General features: G+C 41.9%; 1 protein-coding gene across 9 annotated transcripts in view; it reads left to right on the forward strand.

The window, feature by feature from the left end:
* The window catches only part of WDR7 (WD repeat domain 7), a 316,220-nt gene that overhangs the window by 86,135 nt on the left and 205,174 nt on the right, over window positions 1-24,911 (forward strand). For 7 of the 9 annotated variants that reach the window (XM_053295511.1, XM_053295512.1, XM_053295510.1 and 4 more), the window contains exons 17-19: window positions 2,177-2,266; window positions 6,670-6,788; window positions 9,569-9,692. In XM_053295511.1, coding sequence (XP_053151486.1) covers window positions 2,177-2,266; window positions 6,670-6,788; window positions 9,569-9,692 — 333 coding nt within the window. The remainder of the gene's footprint in view (window positions 1-2,176; window positions 2,267-6,669; window positions 6,789-9,568; window positions 9,693-24,911) is intronic. The other 2 variants (XM_053295514.1, XM_053295515.1) reach the window with 1 other exon arrangement.

The raw sequence follows: 24,911 nt of genomic DNA on the forward strand, positions 1-24,911 counted from the left end.
GCAAGAGAAGCAAGCTAGAAATTGGGGAAACGCACACATATCCAAGGAAATCGGTAGCATCCCCAAATGAATTTTCTATTTGGTTTCTACATTTCCTTTCCCCCCTTGAAATACAGTGGGGAGTATTTATTTCATTAACTGAAAATACTTTTATGACTTTTAAAACCTTCTTGATAGCTGAAGTCTCAAATGAATGAAAGTTTTGTGTCATTTAACTGGCTTCTGATAAATGGAATGAACTGATTAAAAATAAATATTTCCGTATCTCACTGAACAAGATACTATGATGAAAATAAGCTTTCCTCCACCAAATAGACGTTTTAAAAAATGTCTTCAGTATTGCCTAAGCCGAAGTGCACAGGCGCTTTTTATAAGTAATGAAACCATTTTATTGTATACAGAAGTGCCATCCTCGATTAGCACATGTTGATGGGGGAAGCTTTGGATTATATTGGATTTGTAATTTACATTTTCAAATCTACAAATAGATTTTTTTTTCCTCTGCCCTGAAAATAGGGAAGCCAAACAGTGTCATAAAAATAACTAGCCTGAAGATACTTTTTTATTCCTCACTGTGCCTCCATTTTAGACTTCACATCGTTGGCCATATATTATAGTTAAGGTATTTCCCATCAACCCTCAGTCTCTCGAAACAGCCCTTCTGGTTTGTTGTGTATTCTGTTACTGTAATTTGCAGTGCAGTTAACACACATTGGAGAGAGCCTGAGTGTAATCAATTCATGTAGTGTTTATTTTCAGATTGCCAGGGAGCTCTGTGCTCTGTGCTACTGGGCTTCCAAGCCAGCTGTTCCTTCGGTTACACTGATTGATATGAAGAATGACAACCACAGAGATGGTTCTCTTCCCCTACCCCCATCACAACGAAGTGAAGCTTAAATATCAAGCAGTAAACTTTAACAATTGGAGTCCAAGTGTGTACTTTTGGAAGGCCCGTGCATTTATCAGTACAAATCCTTTACCAACTCTTGTGCCACATAATTTTTTTGTTGTTGTTCACACAAAATACAAGCTTGCTGGTTTCTGGTGGTTCTCCTTCCTGCTTTGCGCGTGCCACCATGATGCATTCATGCGGAAATCACAGAAGAAGTAATTTTGATGCAGATGTCCTAGAGTGACAAAAGGAGTTCACTGCATGAAAACCAAACATACCATTCAGGAAACAATGCTTAATCTGTTCTGGAGCCCAAGCCTATTGTCATTCTGCAATGGAATAAAGACGAGGGATTAATTTGAAGATGCTTGTGCATGACATATGGTAATTCTCTGGGAGAAGGAAGTGTCAGCTAGTGACCTCGAAATCTTAACATTGACCTCTGGTTGTAGAATGGTGTGTGCCATAAGGTCTGCCTGTCCTTTCATATGTTAATTTGATTCATGGAGCATTAATGAAACTATAACGTTTATGGCTGCCTTTGGACTGCTTTCACATTAAAAAGAAGGAGGGGGGAGGACCCCACCGCAATCCACAAAATGGCTGTCGTAAAACAGCAGAAATTTTAATTTGGCATAAACTATTTTAAGCAACTGAGTGTTAAGTGGCTTCCTCGCTAAAAGTAGTTGAGAATATACACCCCTTCAATCTTAACAGGGTCCTCAGGAGATTCACTTTCAAGTGTATTATTCAGCCTTGCCTTAAAATAACTTGCAGAGGTCAGAATGTTCAAAATTGGGCATGACTAACATCAAAGATTTATTTGGGAGTGGCTATTTCTATGTAGGTTCTCGGCAGTTACAATTGTGTGTGATTTTAAGGGCAGCCACAATGCTGCCCATAGTGACATGTGCTTCCTTTAAATACATTGGTATATATAACTGTGGCCGGGGTTGCAGCCCACAAACATAATCCATTCCTGGGTACCCCACGTTTCTTAAAGCAGGATTGGTGTCATGGATATTTGACCAAAGGTTCTGGGCAGTGTCCAGGTAAACATTTAATCTTATAATTGACTTGTTCTGCTGTTACTGACATACTCCTTGGAAGGTCCTTGTATGGTAATTGTTTTGGTTAATATAGTCCCATAAGGCTCTGGGAGATGTGGGTTTTTCCTTTTCCTTTTCCTTTTGGTTTTTTTTTTTCATTCTTTAGCAATACTAACCAGTTTTTCTGGAAACGTCTGTCTTCATTTTCCTCTTTATTTCTTCTTTCCTGCTCAAGTTGCTCCTGCTGTTTCTGCTAGCACTGAAGCTGATCACTCTGGCTCTGACCCTGCTCCTCCTTTACATACCTGTTTCTTAGTAAATGAAGGTATTCTCGCCTCCGTTTCTATCTACTTGGCCTTTTTTTCCTTTCAACTAACTTGCTCTCTCATTATTGTTACATGCCTCTCTTAATCTACACATTCATTCACTTTGCAATTTGAAGACAAGCTTCACTTAGCAACCTTTATTTGCAACTAATGATTCGTTTTAATTCATTATTGTCTCTGCCTTTGGGGCAGACAGTGCCTTTTTAAAGTGATGAGTGTATATTACTTAAACAATTAGCTTATCTGACTGGCAAAGAAATTTATATTTAACATATTAAGATCTTTGAAGGTCAAGTTGTCAAAGGTCTTCCACCTTGAGGGGGTGGATGGGGGAGAACAGCCACCCCTTTTTAAATGTCCTGATGACTGCAGAATTAGGATTCAGGCACTTTAATTTTAGCCTAGGGGGCACTTCGGGGAGGGGGGCTGGAGGAAAGGTGGTTACTATGTGAGAAACTTTCATGGATAGTGAAAAAAGGTTGTTTATGGATATAGAGGATATTTTTCAGTGGGAAAGTTTGTAAGAGTTGAGTTGACACTTTATCTGTGAAGGAAGAGAGGAAACTGAGAACTGTGAATACGTTTATAACACAATTTTGAGCTGAGCAGCGTTTTTCTTAGAGACCTCTTTAGTTAGCATGCAAGAACATAATTTAGACAGCTAAGTGTGATACAAATGACCAAAAAAACCCCACAACCCTGAGCTCTTAACGTCAATGGAATTAAGCTGGCTCTAAGTAGATCTGTGTCAGTTTGAATAATTGGTTGTTCACACTGCTTTATAGTTTTCTTATTATATTTTACTGCCCATAATTTATGGAGTAGCTTTCAATTATTTGTCTAAATTGTTCGCCTGCAGAAAGAGTGGCTGACATGCCGAGCAGGCTAACGTGGGCATTTCTAGCAGGAGCATCTGCGTGGCTGCAGTCCTGGCATTGCTCTGGGCTCTCACTGAATTAAGGGGACAAACTACACGGTTAACTGAGCATCTGCAGAGCGCTAGTGAGCTCTGGAAATTATTTGTGCTCTTGTGCAAGATCATCCATGCTTTGGGGTGAGCTCGGAGCAACACCAGGACTGCCTCTTTGTGGATTCTCCTTAAGAGCGTCCACATTAGACTGCTCGGGATGTCAGCCAGTGTCATTTAATGTGTTCAGTTTGCCCTTTTCTTGTATAAAAGGAAATCTTTTCAGTAGATAACAACTCAGGTACACTGGCAGAGGAAGCCAGCTGACGGCCTGTGTTACTCCCACCGGTGAGGTGCATATTCCATTTGGGAGCATATTCCAGCCAGCACTGCATTCATAGCGTGGCCAGGAATGTTCTCCTTGCCTTTAAAGGCAGGGAGAGCGGTTCCCGGCCATGCTGCGAATTCAGCATTGGGCGGTATTTGCTCTCAAATGGGGTCATGTGGTCCTGTTTGAGAGCGAAGCCGTGGCCCCATGGCCCCTGACTGGTGGTGGCCTGGGTTCTTTGAACCTGCCTGCTCAGTGGTGGCTCCACCCCTGCTCAGGGACCATACGTTTGATGGCATTGTTTCCTATCCCTCAGCTGCCATACAAAGCCAGGCTTCATGTTGGTTTTTATTAGCTGAAAGACTTGCTCTAAGTAGTGACTAGAAGAAATTTAATTAGAAGCAGGCAACATCCCAACTTAGTTTTAGTGTGATTTCAGGGATAGATGACATTTCCTACGTAGCAGAACTGCTGTTACAGCTGGGCCAACTATTCCCCAGTCAGTGTTTTGGATTGGCCCCTCGCCCCCCACAAAAGCACATTGGTTATACTTAACTTTTCCCGGAAAGCTGCTAGGTTTTCCTTCAGTTAGGTGAGTGAACCTACCCAGACAGGAATGAAAGAGGGTGTGGGATCAGGCCACAGTAGTATGTGACTTGTCGACATGATGACATCATGGGAGCAATTCAGAATGATGGCAAGTAATAACAATAAGCAAATATTGGCAAATTCTTCCACAAGGAGCTCAGTGAGTGGGGGGTATTATTTGACATCTGAAAATGTTTGCAAAAAACTGCATAGTTTGGCCTGCTCTAGCTATCAGAGCCTGCTAAAAATAAGACACAAACTGTAATGTATGTAGAGACCTTCATGTACCCTAATGGCTTTTTTTTAAAAAAAATAACACATGAGAGATGAATGCCCATAGTTACTGTGTGAGTAAACATCTGGAGTACTATACATTGACATAATTGCAACATGAAGCTAAATTGCTCTATTTTTATCTTGCATTGGTGAACGTACTTTTTTTTTAAATTGTGGCTTTTGAAAATTCTGTGTGCGTGTTGTTTTTTTTAATGGCCAAATGTCCATGTTTAGCTTTACATATTGGCTGCAATCCTGCACATAACTTGCTTACACGTAGGTTTAGTTGACAGCAGGGCTGGGGCGGGAAATCCTAGGCACAGGGTCATCAAGAGATCAAAAAGATTTGTGCTGATCACTTACTATTTGTTGCTTTATTAATTGGTCATGGCTGCTGTCTTAAAAAAAAAATTAAAAAAAATAAACCACTCTTGTGCTTGGGAATTTGAAATAGTTTTCAGCCCTGTTGCTATGGCATTGTGTATTCAGACCAGTAACCCACCTCCACTTGAACCACCAGTATTGTTCTAGTCATTTTCTCCTGCTCTTCCTGATGCTCGCTGCATAGGCTAGGTGTGTCGCGTAATTGTGCGAGGTACAGTTTAGCACTAAACAGGGAGAGGAATTAGAGCATCGGTCGTTGCTAATCCAGTCCCATCCCTCACTCCCTCCTCCTGCTCCTCCTCTTCTCCTGTTATACTCAGCAGCATATCAGTGCCTTGCTTCTGCCCACAGGTTATGTCACTTCCTGCTAACTGCCCTGCTATAGGAGGAGGCCTGCAGGCACAGGGGCAGGATTGCAGCCATTGTTCTTGTTTATCATTTGTTTGTGATAAATCTGTTGCATGAAAAATATAAACTTATAGATTTGGAACAAACACATTTGGATGGAAGGGGTAGGGTTTTGTTTTGTTTTGTTTTGTTAAAGCATGGGTCGTCTATCCCGTCCAGTGAAACATCATGTGTGTGTTTGTGTATATTTATTTGTTTAGCTTTAACTGTAATTGGATACTACGGGTTGGATCCAATGAACTATGAATGTTAGGAAAATAGCTTTTAGGGCTCTTTCATAGATACTTGTGCAAGAGGTTGACTATAATAGGTAGGCTGTGTAGCATTTTTCATGCTCTCAGTTGCACAAGAGGTCATGCCAGCTCTTGCACAAGCTGGGGAAGCATCCCTGGTTTGAGTTTCATTTCCAGTGTAAAGTGTGTGTGGAGGGGAAGCCCTTCTAGAAAGCAGAAGAGTCTTTGCACATGTGGAAGGCTGTCTTTGGATCCAGCCCTGTGTAGTATTGGTGTTTGGCACTAAGCTTTGTGGCTTTGGATCATGACAATCATGGGGGTTGGCATGGGGAGGAGGAAAGAGCAGGGAAGAAATGGCATTCCTCTCTTGATTGCTCTTGACAATCACTGTTTCCCCAGCAGCCACCAGCTTTCACTTTCTCTTAGTAAAGAAGAAGATTTTATTCATTAAAAACATTTTATTTAACTATCTTCCCAGCCCTCAGGACAGTTTATAAGGGCATACAGGGCATACAGTATTCCCTGTATTCCGAAGGGCATACAGTCTAAAGTTGTAACGAACAGTGGATATTGGTCACTAGAAGATGAGGAGGAGAGGGAAGGGCCATTAATAAATAATGATATGGTTAGTATGAACTTCCGGAATGCCTTAAATATTGGAAAGAGGTTAGTATGCAAATATGTATGTTAAGCATGTTGATCAGCATTCTGCACAGTGGTATGCTGGCATTAGGGACCAATCAGGGCTGTTGCACAACATGAAGAGCACCCTTGATGGTGCTGTGCAACAAGGAAATTGACGAATGATTTGAAAAAATGTCTACACTTGTAATGTAAAGCACCCTGAGCCATTTTTGGAAGGGTGGTATATAAATCAAATAAATAAATAAATAAATAAATACACAGTTGCCTAGAGCTACTTACACTGGCAACAGTGGAGGTAACGGCAACTGTGCAGCTGCTGGTTTAAATGGTTGCACAACGACTCTGTTGTGCATCACCACTGGGGCTGCCTTTCATGTTGTGCAGCAGCCCTGGTGGTGTCCCTAATATTGGCATACTGCTATGTGGAATTCTGACGGTTAAATTTAAGTTACTAACACAGCACACTTATAGCGCCATTGCCTAAGCGAGGATCTATTTTGAAAAGTACTCGTTGTGTGCAAGTAGACCATGGTAATTTTTAGCTGACAATCACTGTCCTGAATGTTGTTAAAACAGAATGTATTTAATTACCTCCATGGTGCTGATTTTGATGGTTCACCTGTGTCTTAACAGGATGGAGTCAACTTGCTGCTATGCACTGTGTTATGCTTCCTGAGACGGTGGGCCTGGATAAATTTAGACCACCTCTCCTTGAAATGTTGGCTCGTAGATGGCAAGATCGATGCTTGGAGGTACTGTTTTATTGAAAGCTGCAGTAGGGGGTGGGGGAAGAATATGCTGGCCAAGCTGCAAAATACATTTTTTGGTGTGTATTTTTACAAGAAAAGTATACTATAATTCTGGCGTAAAGGTTGGAATTATATATAGATATATGCAATTCAATTTGCAGGTCAGTTTTGTAAAATGGAGAGTTAACATCTGTGTATGACAACAGTATATTGTGGTTAAATGGGAAGCTCGACTTCAGAGAACAGGATTAACACAAAGGGCACAATGAATCTTGCTGGCCACTGGATGTCATTGTTGTTCCATCAGAATGTTCTTCTGAATACTGAATACCCAAACCCTCCCTTTCCATAAGCTACAGCCCATTTCAACCTATTTGGATTAAGCTGTACATAGTTTGTTTACTCTTCATGCATCAGCAGTTCAATAACTGCTGCAAATTTATTTTTAATCCTTGAAAATACTATGGATGTTTTTAAAAAGCAAAAGGAAGGAGTGAGGAGCATGCATAGAGAATCAAATCTTATTTATCTTTGCCCAGGAAAGTTTATCTCCCTTTTTATAATACGGTTTTTGAAATAAACGCTGATATGCAGAGGAGTGTGTAGTTTTAAACTCACTTTGTTTTTACTCAGTTGTTTTTACTCAGTAACACTTTAATTTCTGGTCTGTGTCACTCTAGTTTTTAAGTGACTTATGATGGCAGACAGAAAACAGAGCTGACACTGATGTTTGCTATAAGCATTCCACTACATCTGCATTTCAGAGCCATCTTTTTATTCCAGGAAAGGAAAGGGCTTTTGGCTCAAAGATTTCTCCAGCCAGTTTCTAGAAGGAGAGGCTGCTGAGTTGTTGGATGTAACTCCACTAGTCGGCAAATGGGGTTGGCATCTACTATTTTTGATAAATGACTATCTGGCTTTGACATCACATCTGTGCTGTTGTGGCAAAAAATATGTTGATTGTGCAGCTTTTAAAGAAATATATGAGGAGCAGACCTGTGACATTTACAGTAGAATTTTTGAGCTGGCTCCTAAGCTTAATTGGAAATCTACTGCTGGGGCTGTGCTGTGGAGGTATAGTTCACTCACATGTGGTAGCTGACACTTCTGTGTGTGAATAGTCACCCATGCCAGGTAACCTTTTGCTTTTCTAGCCTACCTCATCCTAAAAACCAGAAGCTGGTAAAATTGGTCATGTGGTTGCAAACCTCTAGCAGAATTATGAGACTTTCAGCTTTAATTCTCAAGAAAATTAAGCTTTCATTCTCATGGATGCTAGGGTGGTGGAGGAATTGTTGGGAAACATGGAAACAGGTGACTTTGGGGTCTCACAAACAAAGTAGTGCTCTCAGTGTCTAAGCCCATACCATTCTTCTTCTTCTTTTTTAAACAGGCATTTGACAATGCCAAGTTCATAGTCACTGCGGGTTCCCAACCTAGTTGCCCGATGCTGTTTGACTACAACCCCCATCATCCCCTTCCACAATGGCCTTTGGCCACAGTGGTTGGAAATTATGGGGGTTATAGTTGATCAAATCTGGGGATTCAAGGATGGGTACCCCCATTGTTCACCATGGCTGAAACCTATTCATGTTACCTTAGTGAAATGGGAGCTATTTTCCAGTAGTGGCTTCCATTGCTACTCTGGTAAAATCTGGGTGCTGGAACCATGTGGGTTCCGTTCTGGTGCCTGACTGATGTTTGTGCAGGAAGTAATCCTTCCCTTGGTCCAGCTCATACGGTTCTTCTATCGGCACATTACCAGAGTAGCGTGCGAAGGAGCCACAAGTTGGTGGCCCCTATGCCACTGGGCTACTGGCATAGGAAGCTGCCTTAGGCTGAGTCAGACCATCGGCCCATCTATCTCAGTGTTGTCTACACTGACTGGCAGTAACTCTTCAAGGTTTCAGGCAGGAGTTTCTCCCAGCCCTACCTAGCGATGCCAAGCAGTGAACCTCTGACCTTCTGCATGCAAGGCAGATGCTCTACGAATATGAATACGCTGAGTATTTATATACTGCTTTTCAACCAAAGTTCCCAAAGTGGTTTACATACAGAAATTAATTAAATGGCTGCCTGTCCCCAAAGGGCTCACAGTCGAAAAAACATAAGAAAGACACCAACAACCGCCACTGGAGAGATGCTGTGCTGGGGCTGGATAGGGCCAGTTGCTCTCTCCCTGCTAAATAAAGAGAATCACCACTTTTAAAAGGTGCCTCTTTGCCCAGTTAGCAGGGGATACCACTGAACAATGGTCCCATCCCCTAAGGGAAATACTTTGCAATGCTCACTTGTAGTCACCCATTCAAATGGCAGCCCGAACAGACCCTGTCTAGCAAAGGGGACAGCTCATGCTCACGACCACAATACTTTCTCTCTTCTAGGACATGTGAATTGCGCCTGAGACTTAGGTGGCCAAAAATCTGACCAAAAAGAATAATCTTCTGGTAACTTATGTTGTTCCTGAATAGGTGATGATAGCATTTGGGGCCTCCATGGTGAACTTCCTGGACCTATGAAGGGAGCATTTTAAAAAGTGAAATTTATCATAATTTCCTAACTGTGGCTTTGGCTTGGTGAATCTTCATTAGTGACCAGTGTAGTGATTTGTTCTGCATTCCTGCCTTTTAGTTTTGTGGTTTCCCCTGGTTACTTTGTGAAACTATGTAACTTTGCTAATTGAAGAAGCTTTAAATCCAGTGACTGGTGTTAGGGCAAGTTTACAAATACATGTGATTATTATGGAATCTCATTGCAAATGCATGTTCTGGTTGGATTTGCAGGTGAGAGAAGCTGCCCAAGCCTTACTGTTAGCGGAACTGAGAAGAATTGAACAAGTCGGGAGGAAGGAAACCATTGATATGTGGGCCCCTTATTTACCGCAGTATATGGACAGTGTTATATCACGTAAGTTACTTTCTGTTGTATCTGGAGCTCCATTTGCTTTAAAACCATGGTGTTGAAGAAGATCCTATCAAAGTAACTTGGCAATTAATACTCCATAAGAGAAACTTATAAATATGGTATCTGTGGTAGTTGTCGGGAGGCGGGGGGAGAAATGAATCTGTATGCACATCCTGTGAGCCATGGGTACCACCAAGCAAGTGCTAAAGATGAGTGCTACACTGCCATTACACGTGTTGCCCACAACTTGATGACATCACAACAGTTATGCACTGGTGCTCTTACAATTGCATCAGCAGATGTGACATAGCAGCATGCTGTAATGTAAAAACTATGGTGCAGCCACACCTAGAGTACTGTGTACAATTCTGGTCACCACATCTAAAAAAGGACATTGTAGAACTGGGAAAGGTGCTGATGAAGACAACCAAGATGATCAGGGGCCTCGAGCACCTTCCTTATGAGGCAAGGCTACAACACCTGGGGCTATTTAGTTTAGAAAAAAGATGACTGCGGGGAGACATGATAGAGGTCTATAAAATCATGCATGGTGTGGAGAAAGAGGATAGAGAGAAATTCTTCTCCCTCTCACATAACACTAGAACCAGGGGTCATCCCATGAAATTGATTGCCAGGAAATTTAGGACCAGCAAACAGAAGTACTTTTTCACACAACGCATAATCAACTTGTGGAATTCTCTGCCACATGATGTGGTGACAGCCAACAACCTGGATGACTTTAAGAGGGGTTTGGTTAACTTCATGGAGGAGTGGTCTATCAACAGCTACTAGTTGGAGGGCTATAGGCCACCCCCAGCCTCAAGGGCAGGATTTCTCTGAATACCAGTTGCAGGGGAGTAACAGCAGGAGGGAGGGCATGCCATCAACTCCTGCCTGTAGGCTTCTAGTGGCATCTGGTGGGCTAATGTGTGAAACAGGATGCTGGACTAGATGGGCCTTGGGCCTGATACAGCAGGGCTGTTCTTATAGCTCTTGGGGGAGTCCAACTGTGGACCTCGAACTGCAGGCTGTTGTTGGCCTACAAGTCCCTTCATCCCCAGTCACAGTCGCCAGTAGCTAGGAAAGATGGGAATTGTAGGCTAAGAGCTGGAGGGCCACAGTTTGACAGCCCTGTCTTCGGTGAAACAATGGTTGGAAAAGGGATAAAGGAAGAGTATGAGTACTCTTTTGTTTAGTGTCTTTTTTTCTAGGAAGGGAAAAGAAGTGGCAACAGAATCGGGTTCTCTCCTTGGTGACATGCAGGCTGTCTTGCCTACTGACTAGCTGTAGAAAAAGAACCAGGCAGGCTGGAGGAAGCAAGTTGACAAAAAAACAGGACTGGGAAGAAATAACAGGAGCAGCAATCAAGGGCCACAAGAGTTAATATCTTACTCAGGCAAGAGCTGAAATGTGACTTCAAGTATTTGTAGGTAGCTGGAGTTTGCAACAGAACAAAAGATTTGGTGGTTTGTAGAGCTCAATAGAAGAGAAGAGGCCATTCAGCAGGTGTTACTTCTAAGCCAAGGAGATATTGCAGTCACCAACCCACAGGGTCTTAACCAGGTGAGTAAGAATGGCTAACACCTCCTTTGGACTTCAGCTGCTTGGGTTGCTCTTGATACAGCTTTGCAGCTAATATTTGGTAATTTTCTGATGGCAGGCAGCATAACTGTTGGGCTCTTTCTTGCCACAAGTAGCTGCTGCCAAAGCAAGATTGTTAATGCAATTATGCAATTAGCTCCAAAATCGAGATCTTCTCAGTTTTCTAGCTTCCATCAGCATGTTGCAGAGGAAATCTAAAAATAGATTTCGTATGCAAAACTACCTTTTTATTTCTCACAGTTCAGTGATAATGTAAGAAACAGTAGCACTAAGTACAACTCATTTAGTGCTTGATAATCCAGTAAAACAATTTGCATGGGACATAACATTCTGAAAGCTGACATCCTGCACAGTGAAATGTGGGCTGTTGGAGTACTTCCTATGCCACTGCATGTGTGTAAACACCACTGACCGTGTTGTGGAGTCTGCTCTGACTTGAAGTTGTGCAAACACAGTCATGTGATGCAAGACCCACTGGAAATGCTTGGTTGGACTAGAAGCAAAGTATGTGGCCATGTGCTTTCGACTCTCTGTTTTTCCTTCCCTCATTCACCGAGCTAAATCAAACTTCCTGGTTTTTAAACCACCAATTGCTGCAATGTCCAAGTCAGGAAATAACTGTGAGCACTTTGTATATTTTTTGATAGCCTGATATGTATGAAGCACTCATCCTGTTTCAAGGTTTGGATATCAAGGGAAACTGGTTTAGCACACTAGGATGTTGTTTAGACTGCAAATCCGTTTGGGGGTAGGGAACTATCTTCTAATTCTGTTGGCTATATAAACCACTCTGTGAAGGTTGTGTTGTTTTTGGAAACTGGTATATTAATAATAATAATAAACATAAACAAATCTAAGTGTTGCATGGATTGGCTACAAGAATACTATGGGACTTCCGACTACAAACAGACAAACATCTGCCACACAATACACCAGATATAACTGTAGTTGAGAAGAAAGAAAAACAAGTTAAAATAATCGACATAGCAATACCAGGGGATAGCAAAATAGAAGAAAAAGAAATAGAAAAAATCACAAAATACAAAGATCTACAAATTGAAATTGAAAGGCTGTGGCAGAAAAAGACCAAAATCATCCGAGTGGTAATTGGCGCCCTGGGTGCAGTTCCAAAAGACTTTGAAGAGCACCTGAACACCATAGGGGCCACAGAAATCACCATCAGCCAATTACAAAAAGCAACTTTACTGGGAACAGCCTATATTCTATGACGATATCTTATAATAACAGCAACAACATTGACAATAAAATTCTGGCATCCCAGGTCCTTGAGAAGGACTCGATGTCTGGATAAAACAAACCAGTCAATAACACCTTTATGACTGTGAAAACAGTCATAATAATTTAATAAGTTTTTAATTTAGCTGGAGTTGGGAGCACATGGTATGTAGTTTGTTCAGAGTCCAACAGACTTCACTTTGTTGCCATAGATAGTTGCATCTGAACCACGCAAGTATAAATTCTCCATTGTTGGGGTGGGACAAAATAGAGCACCAAGTCCCTTTTGTCGTGACCAGGTGTATTTATGACATTATATGTATGCAATAAACCATTTATTCTTGAAATTGATCAAAGTTTTTGAATTAACTTTTGTTTATATATCATTTTGGCCTGTTTCGAATTGTTACACATTCAGAGTTTTTCTCCCTCTCTCACAGCACTGGAACCAAGGATCATTGAATGAAACTGACTGGCAGGAAATTTAGGATAGACAAAAGGAAATACTCCTTCAAGTTCACACTACACATAATAGTCAGTGAAATCTGTTGCCCCAGGGAATGGGTACTTAACCCACTGGCTTGTATGGCTTTAAAACAGGGTATATAGTCATCGAGACTAGGCTTGTCCTCCATGAATTTATCAGTGGCTATTCGTCTCGATGACTGTATGCTACCTTCAGGTTCAGAGACAGGATGCCTCTGAATACCAGTTGCTGGGGAGCAATGGCAGGAGATGTGTTATGGCTTCATTGCCTATTGGTGGGCTTTCTGGAGGCATCTGCTTGGTCACTGTGGAAGACAGATGCTGGATTAGATAGGTCTTGAGCCTGATGCAGCAAGGCTGCTCTTATGCATTATGTGTCACAATATGTTACCTGAGTAATATCTGATCCCAGTAGTCAACTACAGATGAAGGTTATGCTTGTGTGCAACTATTTCAAGCCTAGTTAAGTAATTTAGTTTATTAGTGGATTGGAATATGTTTATTTCTAATGTAACAGACAGTTTTATGACAATGAGAAACATTTCACCCCAAATAATTGAATTTTCCTTCTGGCGAGAGTGCTTTGTATGTTAAATGACAATTGATTTTATATGAAATTTATATATCCTATTAGATTTAACCAGATTTTTTAATATAAAATCTGGTTAAATCTAACAGGATATATAATATAGATTTACATGGAGTTCTGTGATATTTCACACAACAAGTTTAAATAAAAATAACTGTCGATCCCCATTTTGAAGTGGAACATCATCACATTGTGAGGGCAAAAGTCACCAATAGCAATAGCAATAGCACTTACATTTATATACCGCTCTATAGCCGGAGCTCTCTAAGCGGTTTACAATGATTTAGCATATTGCCCCCAACATTCTGGGTACTCATTTTACCGACCTCGGAAGGATGGAAGGCTGAGTCAACCTTGAGCCCCTGGTCAGGATCGAACTTGTAGCCTTCTGGTTACAGGGCGGCAGTTTTACCACTGCGCTACCAGGGGCTCAGAATCACCATGAGGTGATTCTGTGGTCATACAGATCAGTGTTAAGACATAATAATAGGAACATAGGAAGCTGCCATATACTGAGTCAGACCCTTGGTCCACCTAGCTCAGTATTATCTTCACAGACAGGCAGCAGCCTCTCCAAGGTTGCAGGCAGGAGTATCTCTCAGCCCTATCTTGGAGAAGCCAGGAAGGGAACTTAGAACCTTCTGCTCTTCCCAGAGCGGCTCCGTCCCCTCAGGGGAATATCTTACAGTGGTCACACATCTAGTCTTCCATTCATATGCAACCAAGGCAGACCCTGCTTAGCTAAGGGGACAAGTCATGCTTGCTACCACAAGACCAGTTCTCCTCGTTTAATGTGCTGAATTTCAGAGTTAGAATTTAATTTATGTTTCCAAAACAATTGTGACACTTTGGACTTAGCACATTGAATGTGATATACAGTTGTGTGGACTAGAGCCTGGTTTGTCATATGCACAAGATGTTATATTTTATATGGCGCCCAAATGTAAGATGAGAACAGCATTAAATGTAATGTGAGAACTAGCCTTGAAGGATTATGCATCTATGTATACAGTGCATATGGATGAGAGTTTTTGTATGTAGAACTGATATGTGGTACAAGTTGAATGTGTGGAGAAGCTGCTGCTTCAGTGTAGAAGTTGTGTAGACCATACTGAGCTAGATGAACCAATGGACTGACTCAGTAGAAGGCAGCTTCCTGTGTAATGTGTGGACTTTGACATTGTTTTAGAGTTTCTTTTTGTGACGTTCTGTTATGAACCCAATTGGCCCACTAAAGGCTTGATTCAGACATCACAACCAACCATGGTTTTGAGCCTCCAAACATGCAGGCAAACTGTGATTTTGACTTCTATGTCTTCTTTTGTTACCCATCCACTCATGACTTGATTCACTCCTATCTTAAGTATATAGCAATCTCTGGAAGCAGAGGAATAGTTGTATGTATGGTTTGCCGATTTGTATGTCAAATTCTAGTTGGCACAAACTGTGGTTTACAAGTCCACCTCAGACCATGGTTTCAAGTTCTGATTTGCCAGTCAGTTGCAAAGCATGATGTTCCAATTCAGATGCCACAATATAGTGTGTTTTGTTGACTAAACCATAGTTTAGCTTTCTTAATCATGGTTTATCATTACATCTGAATTGAACCTGAATGTATGTCATTGGACTGGTTCTGATGATAGTTCATATGAGTGATAGGATCATGGACACAGCTCAAGCCCCCATGCTCCCTCCTCCCCTTACCTCTTTGGCTTTGTCATGGAGCTGTGGCGTTGGCATCCTGATTTGTTTAAACCATGACTCTGCATCTTGTACAAAGCCGGGAATTATGATTTAACGCCAGCTTTGAAGTCTGTTTCCCATCCTAGTTTATAAGCCAAAGTTAAACCAAGTTCCTGGCTTTTTGCAAACCATGAAGTCATGGTTCGAGCAAATTACGATTCTTGGCTGCATGAGAATGTACAGACTTGCTAGTCCTTAGGCTGGATTCACAATCATGACTCGGTATGATTAGTTGACTGTCTGAACCAGCCCATTGTAAACATTTCTAGCTTCTTTTGATGATGCCTTTTCTTCTTCTATGCTTAATATAATGTTGGCTTTCCATATAGTTAATGAGCTAAAATGGAAGAAGAGTTATGGTTGGATTGCAATCAAAACAGTAGAATCTTTAATTGAAGCTATTTAAAATTGAGTTCTAGGAAGTATTTTAAATAATCCAAACATTTGTCTAAGGCTTGCATCATAGGAAAGGATAATGCAAAGATTTTTCATCTCTCCCACCCCTGGCTGCCTGAGAGAGAGGGTGTTCGTGTGGGTGGGAGGAGGGTAGGATTATTGAAATAAGTTGGTAGCACCTTGGTATTAGTGAGCCATGTTGTAGTAAATGGGCCTAGTATTAGTTGTTCTGAAGAATATGTTATTGATTTGTGCCATTAGTCTCTCTCTCTGATTTGCTGAAGAACTGAGTTTCCCACCCACCCCACCCATAATGCTAATGGAAATAAAGAGCTTTACAAAACACAGCACCTGAATGTGGGAACACATCCCTGTAGTGGAATAAGTATCTACAAAACCTTTAAAATATGTTTGTCTGGGATTGGTTTGGGGCAGATGTGAATATGCTCAGAGCACATGTGCATATAATGTGTGTACATTGTTTTCTTTAAAAATGGCTATATACCATTTTTCAGCAAAAAGGGTTTCCATGGTGTATATGGAAAAAAATAGGTATGACCCCCCCCCACACACACATCTCCAGTAATATAGATATGTATAGCGATAGACCCCCACCACTCCTGCCTGTGCTTCAGCACATGCATAGAGCTCTTATGTCCACTGACTGTCCCATTCATTTGGATAGTTGATCTGTACGTACAAAGGAATGCACACATGATTCTGCTGCCTCCCTAGAAGCTGACATGTCCCTTGCAGGTGGAGGCTGGAGCTCCTGCATCGGTAAGAAATTAGTGGGTTGGGTGCTCATCATTAAATGGTGTTGGATGAAAGAAACTGGAATTCAAGTAGATAATTGCTTTAGTGCATGAGATTCAGATATTGCACCCATAAGGAATCTATACCACTAAGGTATGGTATCATAACCATAAGGTGTGGTTAGATTGTTAACACCCCTTTCTGCAAAAAGCCAACCTCTGTGATTTGAATGCAATGCGCAGTTTGGGGCACCTTTGTGTAGTCTTACTTAATCTACCTGCTGCTTGCATGTAGGGGTGTGTGAAAGTGAGTGAATTTGATGAAGTAATTAGGCTGGGATTTAAAATAACCATTTGTGGTGGTCTGCGCACACACTAAGATTGAACGTACTCATTACACTCATTAATCTATGGGATTGTTTGCCATGGAGTGTGGTGATGGACACTAGCTTGGATGGCTTTAAAGGGGGTTTACACAAATTCATGGAAGACAGATCTATCAATGGCTACTAGTCTGGTGGCTATGGGCCACCTTCATCCTCAGAGGCAGGCAAGATGCCTCTAAATATAGTTGCAGGGGAGTAACAGCAGGAGAGAGGCCATGCCCTCATGCTTGTGGGCTCTTCAGAGGTATCTGATGGGCCACTATGTGAAACAGAATGCTGGACTAGATGGGCTTTGGGCCTGATCCAGCAGGGTGGTTCTTATATATCTCATGGAATAGCACTCCATGAGAGGCAGAGGGAGCTGCTGGAAGGAAGAATTCCCTCATGCCCTTGCAGATCTCTTGATGTGGAAGTACTCTGTGTACACACATGCATGGTATTCCTTTATTGTGATCATAGCCTTCTACTGAATCTGACTGTTGGTCTGTCTAGCTTAGCATTGTCTAGAGACGGACTGGCAGCAGCTCTTTTGGGTTTCAGATGGGTCTTTCCCCTAGCTTTGCCTAGAGATGCCTGGGATTGAACCTGGGACCTTCTACCTTGCGTGCAGATGCTCTGAGCTACACCCTCCTCCCCAATTGGGTTCTTTGCTTTGCCAGTGGGTCTTTTGGTTTATTTGGTGTATAAGAGGGATGGTGTTGAAGGAATCATTCAGAGTTTTAAAGTGAATTACTTAGTTGCACTATTAATTGAAAGCATTCAATACAAATGGCTAAAAATCAGTTATTTGCATCTGTTGCTGCACATAGCCTAGTGATGCACACAGTTGCTAACAATTAGGAATCAAATGAAGGATTTCATAAAGAATTAGAAAATGCAGCTGTGTCCTGTGTTTGCCTGCCCTTTTTCTGCAATTTTTCATCTGCCAAATACCTTACTCATTTAACATTTATTGTAGTGATTTTGTGGTCTAGCAGCCTCTCTTAGCCATATGTTTCATAGTTTATGTTTACAAGTTAATTCTCTAAAAGCCCCGGCTGTATGCAGTGATTGCTTCCTACATTAGTTCAACACTTCTGCCTTTTAAAATCATTTTGTTGGGTATAAATATATAAAACGGTGAGACTTAATCAGTGTAATGTACTGATGTAACTCTGTTATGCTTTAGATGCCTTGCACTTTCATACGTTGTAATCACTGTGTTTCTTCTGCCATTTAATATCAATTTGTCTTTTTTTAGTCCCTCTACAAATGCATTTCTGTAAAAACGCTAAAGAAATGCAGCAGCATTTGTGTTCTCTTTCAGTAAGCCCCCAAATTGACATAGTTAATTTTAAATATATACATTAGTGCAGTGGTGATAGAGCAATGAGATTTAGTTTCAGTTTTTCTCTAAGTGATTGTTGGAAATCAACTTGATGTTAGGACAATATAAGTTTTAGCGGTTCCTGTGATCCCACCACTCTCTAAAATGAGGGAGAATTGTTGATGAAAGACAACTCATTTAACATGTGTCATGAACATATTTTAAACTGAACTGGCTATATAGCCTTTTTCCACAAGAGACCCCTTTAGTAGTTTTACAAATACTTACATCATTTTTGCATTTAAATTTATTAAAATGAGCAAAGTTAGTGAAGCTACTGTTGTTGCTTTTATTTTGCTTTGAACTTAATGTCTCCTCTACTAGGCCCTGAAGAGGAGTGGGGTGGTGGGGGTGGAGGAGGGAGGGATAGAAGTAGTGGACTTGCTTTGGATTCATCAGCATTAAAAATAATCTTGTTGAGGAATGTCACTGATCTCCTGTAAGTAACAGTGATTTTCAAGCTTTCAACTTTAGGGAATGCTTTGCATGTTGATCCACCCAGTGAGCGCTTCTGCATGTTGGCCATGGAATGCCATGAGGCTGCAAGAGATTCCGGGGCATACTCCCAGTTCTTGCAGGATGCCACGCCAGATCGCTTGGGCTTTGTCGCCTCTCGGTATGAACCGAGTGTGCAGCCTAGAATGCTCTTCTGTGGCTGTTCTATTCAGAGGAAGACTGGTAGTAGTGGGAAAGCTGTCATTCAGGAAAGCTGACCAGCCATTATTACCGTGCCATTACAGAGGCAGTCAATCATTCAGTCTTAGAATTGGGCTACTGACAGCATTTAAAAGTGTATATATTAAATTGCAAACGGGGCATGGTTCTGGTAACAAAAAAAAACCAAAAGGAAATGCAGGCAGATAGCGGTAGGTAGGGTGTGCAGGCTCGGACTGACCCACAGGGCAACAGGACATATTCCCGGTACGCCCCATCTGCGGGGCACCCCTGTGCCCACCCTTAATTACCCATTCTGCTCAAAACCTGGCGCCCTCCCCACATACATTCCACCATTCTCTCGGTGCCCCCACTCCAGCCCTGAGGGGGTGCGTGTGTAGGGGGGAACTGCATAGGCAGCCAAGGTTTCTTTTGAAATTGTAACTGCTTGTGCTGATATTGTTGAATGGGCAAACCTCACTTTTAAGCTGCAAAACACTTGCCTCTCCAACAGTGCAAACCTGAAAGAACCCCTCAGCTGAGTAGGTGGGTCTTCATGCAAGCATGTATATCTGCTTTGGATTGCATGCATAGGCTTTAATCTGAAGGTGTCTTTGGGCAAGTGAGTAGGGGTGTGCACAAACTGCAGTTCGAGAACTGGCTTGGCGCGGGGAGGGGAGAGGAGCAGGAGTTTTAAGACAGCATGCCCAGATGTCATGTGTGTGCTGGCGCTGTGTGCCAGTACTTGGGCCAGGCACCTCCCCAACAGGAAGCTACCTGGGGTGGTGGAGAGCAGGTAAGGACCTGCTCTTCCCTTTTTCTTAAAGCTCCTGCTCCCCTCCCCACATCAAACCAGTGCTTGGACTGCAGTTCATACACATTCCTACAAGTGAAAGACACTTTTGTGCACTTATTGGCTGAAACTGATTGTCACCAATTCTTCCTCTCTGTCTAAAGTGCTACATTCCGCACTGCTCAGTGCTCCCCAACACCCCAGGATGGATATTTTGAGGATGCAAGGGGACTGCAGTAGGAAGGGGCAAGCAGAAGTCTTAGTAGTACCAGTGCTTAGTGAGGAAAGGGATTAGTTTTAGGAAAGAGGTGAAGATGATTTTGTTGCCTATCAGACCTTGCTGCTGTTGTAGAATGTAAATACACAAATCTAGGTAGACATTGGACATGAATGACCTGATGGAAGTAATCTAATACTTGGGCAAATATTTTGCATGGATAAATAAAGAAAGCTTTAATTTCATTTACTTCAGCATGGTTCATTAAAAATGGAACAATACAGAATATCAGCCATTATGGATATTTCATCTTCATACTCTTAAATAATGCTTTTAAAGCATGGTGTGAAGCATGGCTGCTGGTAGTTCGTGCATGTTGAGGTTAACAGCTCACTATTATCATTTATTTATGCCATATAGTTTCAATCTTTGTCCTTAACCTTCATTTTTATATTGGCTTTTATACTCCACTTTGGATAATACAAATTTCTTTTGAGCGGGAAATCATTGCATAGTAAAACACTCTAATAAACCCTGTTATCTTTTGTACATGGCATTATTAGTATAGTTGAAAGTCATTAATTTAAAGCTTTTATCTCTCTCTAGTGAGGTGTAAATTGTCATTGGGCTGTTTGGATTATGGCGTCATCTGCTGGTGAAAGATTCTCATTTGTAACAGGATTTTGAAATATGGGGTGGAAGGCTGATTGAAATGGGTACAAAACCAAGCATTGACTGGATATTTGCAGAATCACTGATAAATGCGAGAAGCCCAATCCTCCTCTCTAGAGAGTGAGAGCTAGAACCAGATTGCTGCTGAGAAGAAACTAAGCACTAATTTGTTTCACCAGGGAGCTGTCCAAGAATCCAGTGTTGCAGACCTGGAGAGCAGATGAATAGAAGAGTCGGAATCCTATTGTTTAGTCTCTGCTTGCTAACTTCCTTTGCTCTTGACAGGGAGGGGGTCTTTCCATTAGATGTGAGCTGCCCAAGGAAGTGCTATTCAAACCTTTTGATAACCTTTTGCATCCAGCGTGCCTTATTCCCCACCATGGAAATAAGTATTCCACTTTTATTCGGCCTTATGTAGCCTGGCCCTATGCATATTTGCTTAAGCCTTTGCATTCAATGGAACTTGCTTCCAAGTAAGGGTGCATGGGTTTGCAGCCTCTGTGTGTACAAATAATACCCAAACTTGTTGAGGTTCCATGACACTTGTTCATCACCAAGAGAGGGAAGCTGAGGATGGGTATGCAGATGAAGGGGTGGGGCATTCCATAGAAGTGGGCTTGGCTCTTGATGGTTTCCATTGAGTTCTCTGCAACACATGTAACTTGCTCTTTATTAGGGAACTGGGTAGAGGTGGATTATTATGGACTGGTGGCAGATTTAGTCTCTGCCACATTCCATGCCCCTAAATGTATCCCTTTGTTTCCTTCCACCTAATCTGACAACTCCTAGGCACTCCAATGGAAAATGGTCAAGTACTGCTTTGGGACAACTGTGGGGTAAAACCCAAGATCAGACTTGTCAAATAACAGATCTCACAAAAGGGATCCAAAGTTCCAGTAACGCTTAGTCTTGTCCCTTTATCAACATTCCCCCAGCCTTCCATATCTTGGTTATGCCAAGTGTGACATAAGTGAAGTAGCTCCTGTGAGAACAAAAGACTTCCTAGCTTGTCGTGTGTTGCCTTAAATCCTACGTTTCTGCTTGTCTGTCACAACACCATGGAAGAACATGTCTTTGTAGCTGGGACAGGGCAGTTTCCCATTTGTGGCCTAATACCTACCGAGCCCTCTCCTGCTATGTAGCAGACAGCATCTTGTTTCGCATATGGAAATTTGGGGAAGGCAGACTACAGCCTTCCACAAATTTCCAAATGTCATCCAGGATGTTGCCTGCAATGTAGTTAGCTCAAGATAAGGGAAATCCAAAAAGATCCTTGAGAGAGATGGACAAAGGAAAGGCGGTTAGGAAATACCTTTTAACATGGGATTCTTCGATTTTACTTTGTGGTCATCTTAACATATTGTGGGATTCAGTTGTTGCAGTATCCATTTTTCCAGTTTTGTACTCTGGTTCAGACTTGTCTCCTGGGAGTGTGATTTGAAAGTTCTTTTAACCTCACTGATAAGAAAGTAGTCTTGGAGCCTTGTTCCTGACTTAACTACTTCCTGGTTTCCCCATTGTTGATCCTGCAATGATGACATCAACTTAAAGGTAAAGGTAAAGCATGCTGTCAAGTCGATTTCAACTCCTGGCGCCCACAGAGCCCTGTGGTTTTCTTTTGGTAGAATACAGGAAGGGTTTACCATTGCCTCCCTCCCACGCCGTATGAGATGATGCCTTTCAGCATCTTCCTATATCACTTCTGGCAGATATAGTACCAGTGGGGATTCAAACCAGCAACCTACTGCTTGTTAGTCAAGCATTTCCCCACTGCTCCATTTACTCTGCCCCAAATTCCCCATGTTGCTAACGCCATCCAAAGCCACCTCTAGCAATGTTTTGGATGGATTTTCCATTGTTATTGGGGAGATTAAATGGGTGGACATTCACAGACCCCACCAGACCACTGAAATATGGTGCTATTGAAACAGACTAGTAAAGTAATATAAAACTGTTTGTAACCACATGAGGAATGACTGATTCCTCTCTCCTTCCTCCCACCTCGGAGGCTAAGAGTCTGTTGAGGACGTGCAATCATTCCCTTCTTTAAAAATATAGTGCATAATTTTATACTTCCCTTTTAACTTCTCGCATAGCCTGCTGTGATGTCATAGCGAGAGGATTATGACTTTAGGAGAAAGATGAACAGCAGGACCAGATGAGCTCTCATAGAAATGCACTCCCAATCTCTCCACAGTGAGATTGTAATAAGCAGAACATATAGGATATGCTGAGTGGGATGATATTGCAATGGAATCTATTTTCGTGTAGGTGTGTGTTTTCTCCCTGGCATCTCCTGTTAAAGCATCTCTGGGAGCAGGATTGAGAGAGAAGCTTGCTTGGGACGTTGGAGAAGTGTGCTAGATGCAGTAGACAGTACTAGGCTAAAGGGAGTCGTGGACTGGCAATACCAAGCTCTTTGGCATCTCCAAAAGTTTTAACATTGTTCTTAACACACTGGCTCTGCTTTTGAAGCCTGTGATACAAGTCGAACCTAGAGATGCAGGCAGTTTCCTCCCATAAGGATACCTTCTCACCCTCCCCTCCCCTCTGTGGCCCCCATGGCCCTGGAAAAGCTGATCTTGAGGCATTGGGGGACCTTTGGGAATAATGTGGGACATGATGTGGAGGGCTCCAGGTGGAGGTGGTGGAGAGAAGTCAAGGAAGCAAGAGTGCCTTTCTGCTGGTCCAAAGCACCTCTGGATCAAATACATCATTTTAATAATAATTTTCATTAGTCCTGAAGTATGATAAAATGCATGCAGTGTGCATTTTCTCTAGCAAGTCAGCATCCTGCCCACTCAAGATTTTAGTTAGTTGTCTAAAGTATTTAGATACTTAAGTTTCCAAGTCTTGTGCCTGAAAGGCTATGCCCAGTGATGTTAAGCTTTTTTATGCTCCCAAGTTTCACTAGCTTGATGGCACTCATGGTGGCCATTTATTTCTGACCAGTATCTTTGCCCTGTTACACTTTTGAAAGTTATCGGCAATTATTAAAAAAGATTACATGAGAAACCCTCAAATACATAAATGCTCAGAAGTGCTCTCTCTCTCCTGATCTCCCCTGCCCCTGCCCCACCCCATTACTCTGAGTATTCTAGTAAACACGGCCATGCTGCCCCACTTCTCTGGAACTCTCTTCCCCTTCAAATTTGTCTAGCCCCTTCCTTACTGATCTTCAAATCTCTACTGAAGACTTTTCTTTTTCGCCAGGTTTTTGCCCTGTTGTTTACTTTATTTGTTTTCCATTAGCTACTTTAGTTTTTAATTTAGATTGCAATCTTTAATGTTGCCTTATTTACATGTTTTTGTACGCTGCCCAGAGTCTTTGGAGTGGGCAGTCTATTAAATGTTTCTAACAAACAAATAAACAAACAAATGTCAGGGGCTCCTCTTGATGAGTGACATTCTTGCCTCCTGCTTTCCCACGTGAAGTCCTTCTGCTGCCTACCAGATCAGCTGCACAATTCCTGTACCCTGCCTGTTGTGGGCATGATTGTGTGTGGCCACACATGCCAATTACGAAGCTACTGACACTGCACAATATGTTCAATTTTGTCTGCCTCTCTCTTTCTCTTTCTCTTTCCTTTCTCTTTCTCTTTTCCTCCCAAATTCTGTTGCATGTATGTTTGCTGCATTTTCTTTATACAACAGTCAGGCTTAAAAATGAGAAAGATGGAAGGGGGCTGCTGAAGGCTAGTGTTGCTGCATGAAACAAGATCAAAACTGCTAAAATGGATCTGAGGCAATACCTGTCTGTGTTGCAGTTGAATTGGATTCTTGAAGCACAATCCCAATCATTCTTTCTCAGAAATACGTCTTCTTTAATTCAGTGGGACTCACTCCCTAGTAAGTGTGTTTAGGATTGTTGTCTTAATGATTGACAGCCATTTTGTGCTCAACAAAGATCCTAAACATTTGTCACCTGTAACATTAGATATAATCTCCATAACATATCAGATTAGTGCAAATTATTTTTCAGTGTAGCCAGTTCAAAAGTCATTTTCTTATGCACACTTAGGTTACATTTTACTTGGATGACAACTGAACAAACATCAAACTTGTTCTTTCACTATCTATGCCTTGCCTATCTTTAGACAAAAGATCTGTACTCTTAACTGCATATATTTATTGCCAAGGAGAATGAGCATGTTGAGAAAAGATTGAGGTTTGGCAATGTGGATTTCTGACAGGCTGAGCACCATGTGGCAATGTAAAATCTGAATTTTACACAACCCCTCACTTCATTATGCACAGCCTCACGGTCTCCTCTGCTTTCTTAATCTTGTGATAATATTGTTTGTAGCTTTTACTGCTGGCACCATAT

The sequence above is a fragment of the Hemicordylus capensis genome, chromosome 2 (genome assembly GCF_027244095.1).
Source record: "Hemicordylus capensis ecotype Gifberg chromosome 2, rHemCap1.1.pri, whole genome shotgun sequence".
Taxonomy (NCBI): domain Eukaryota; kingdom Metazoa; phylum Chordata; class Lepidosauria; order Squamata; family Cordylidae; genus Hemicordylus; species Hemicordylus capensis.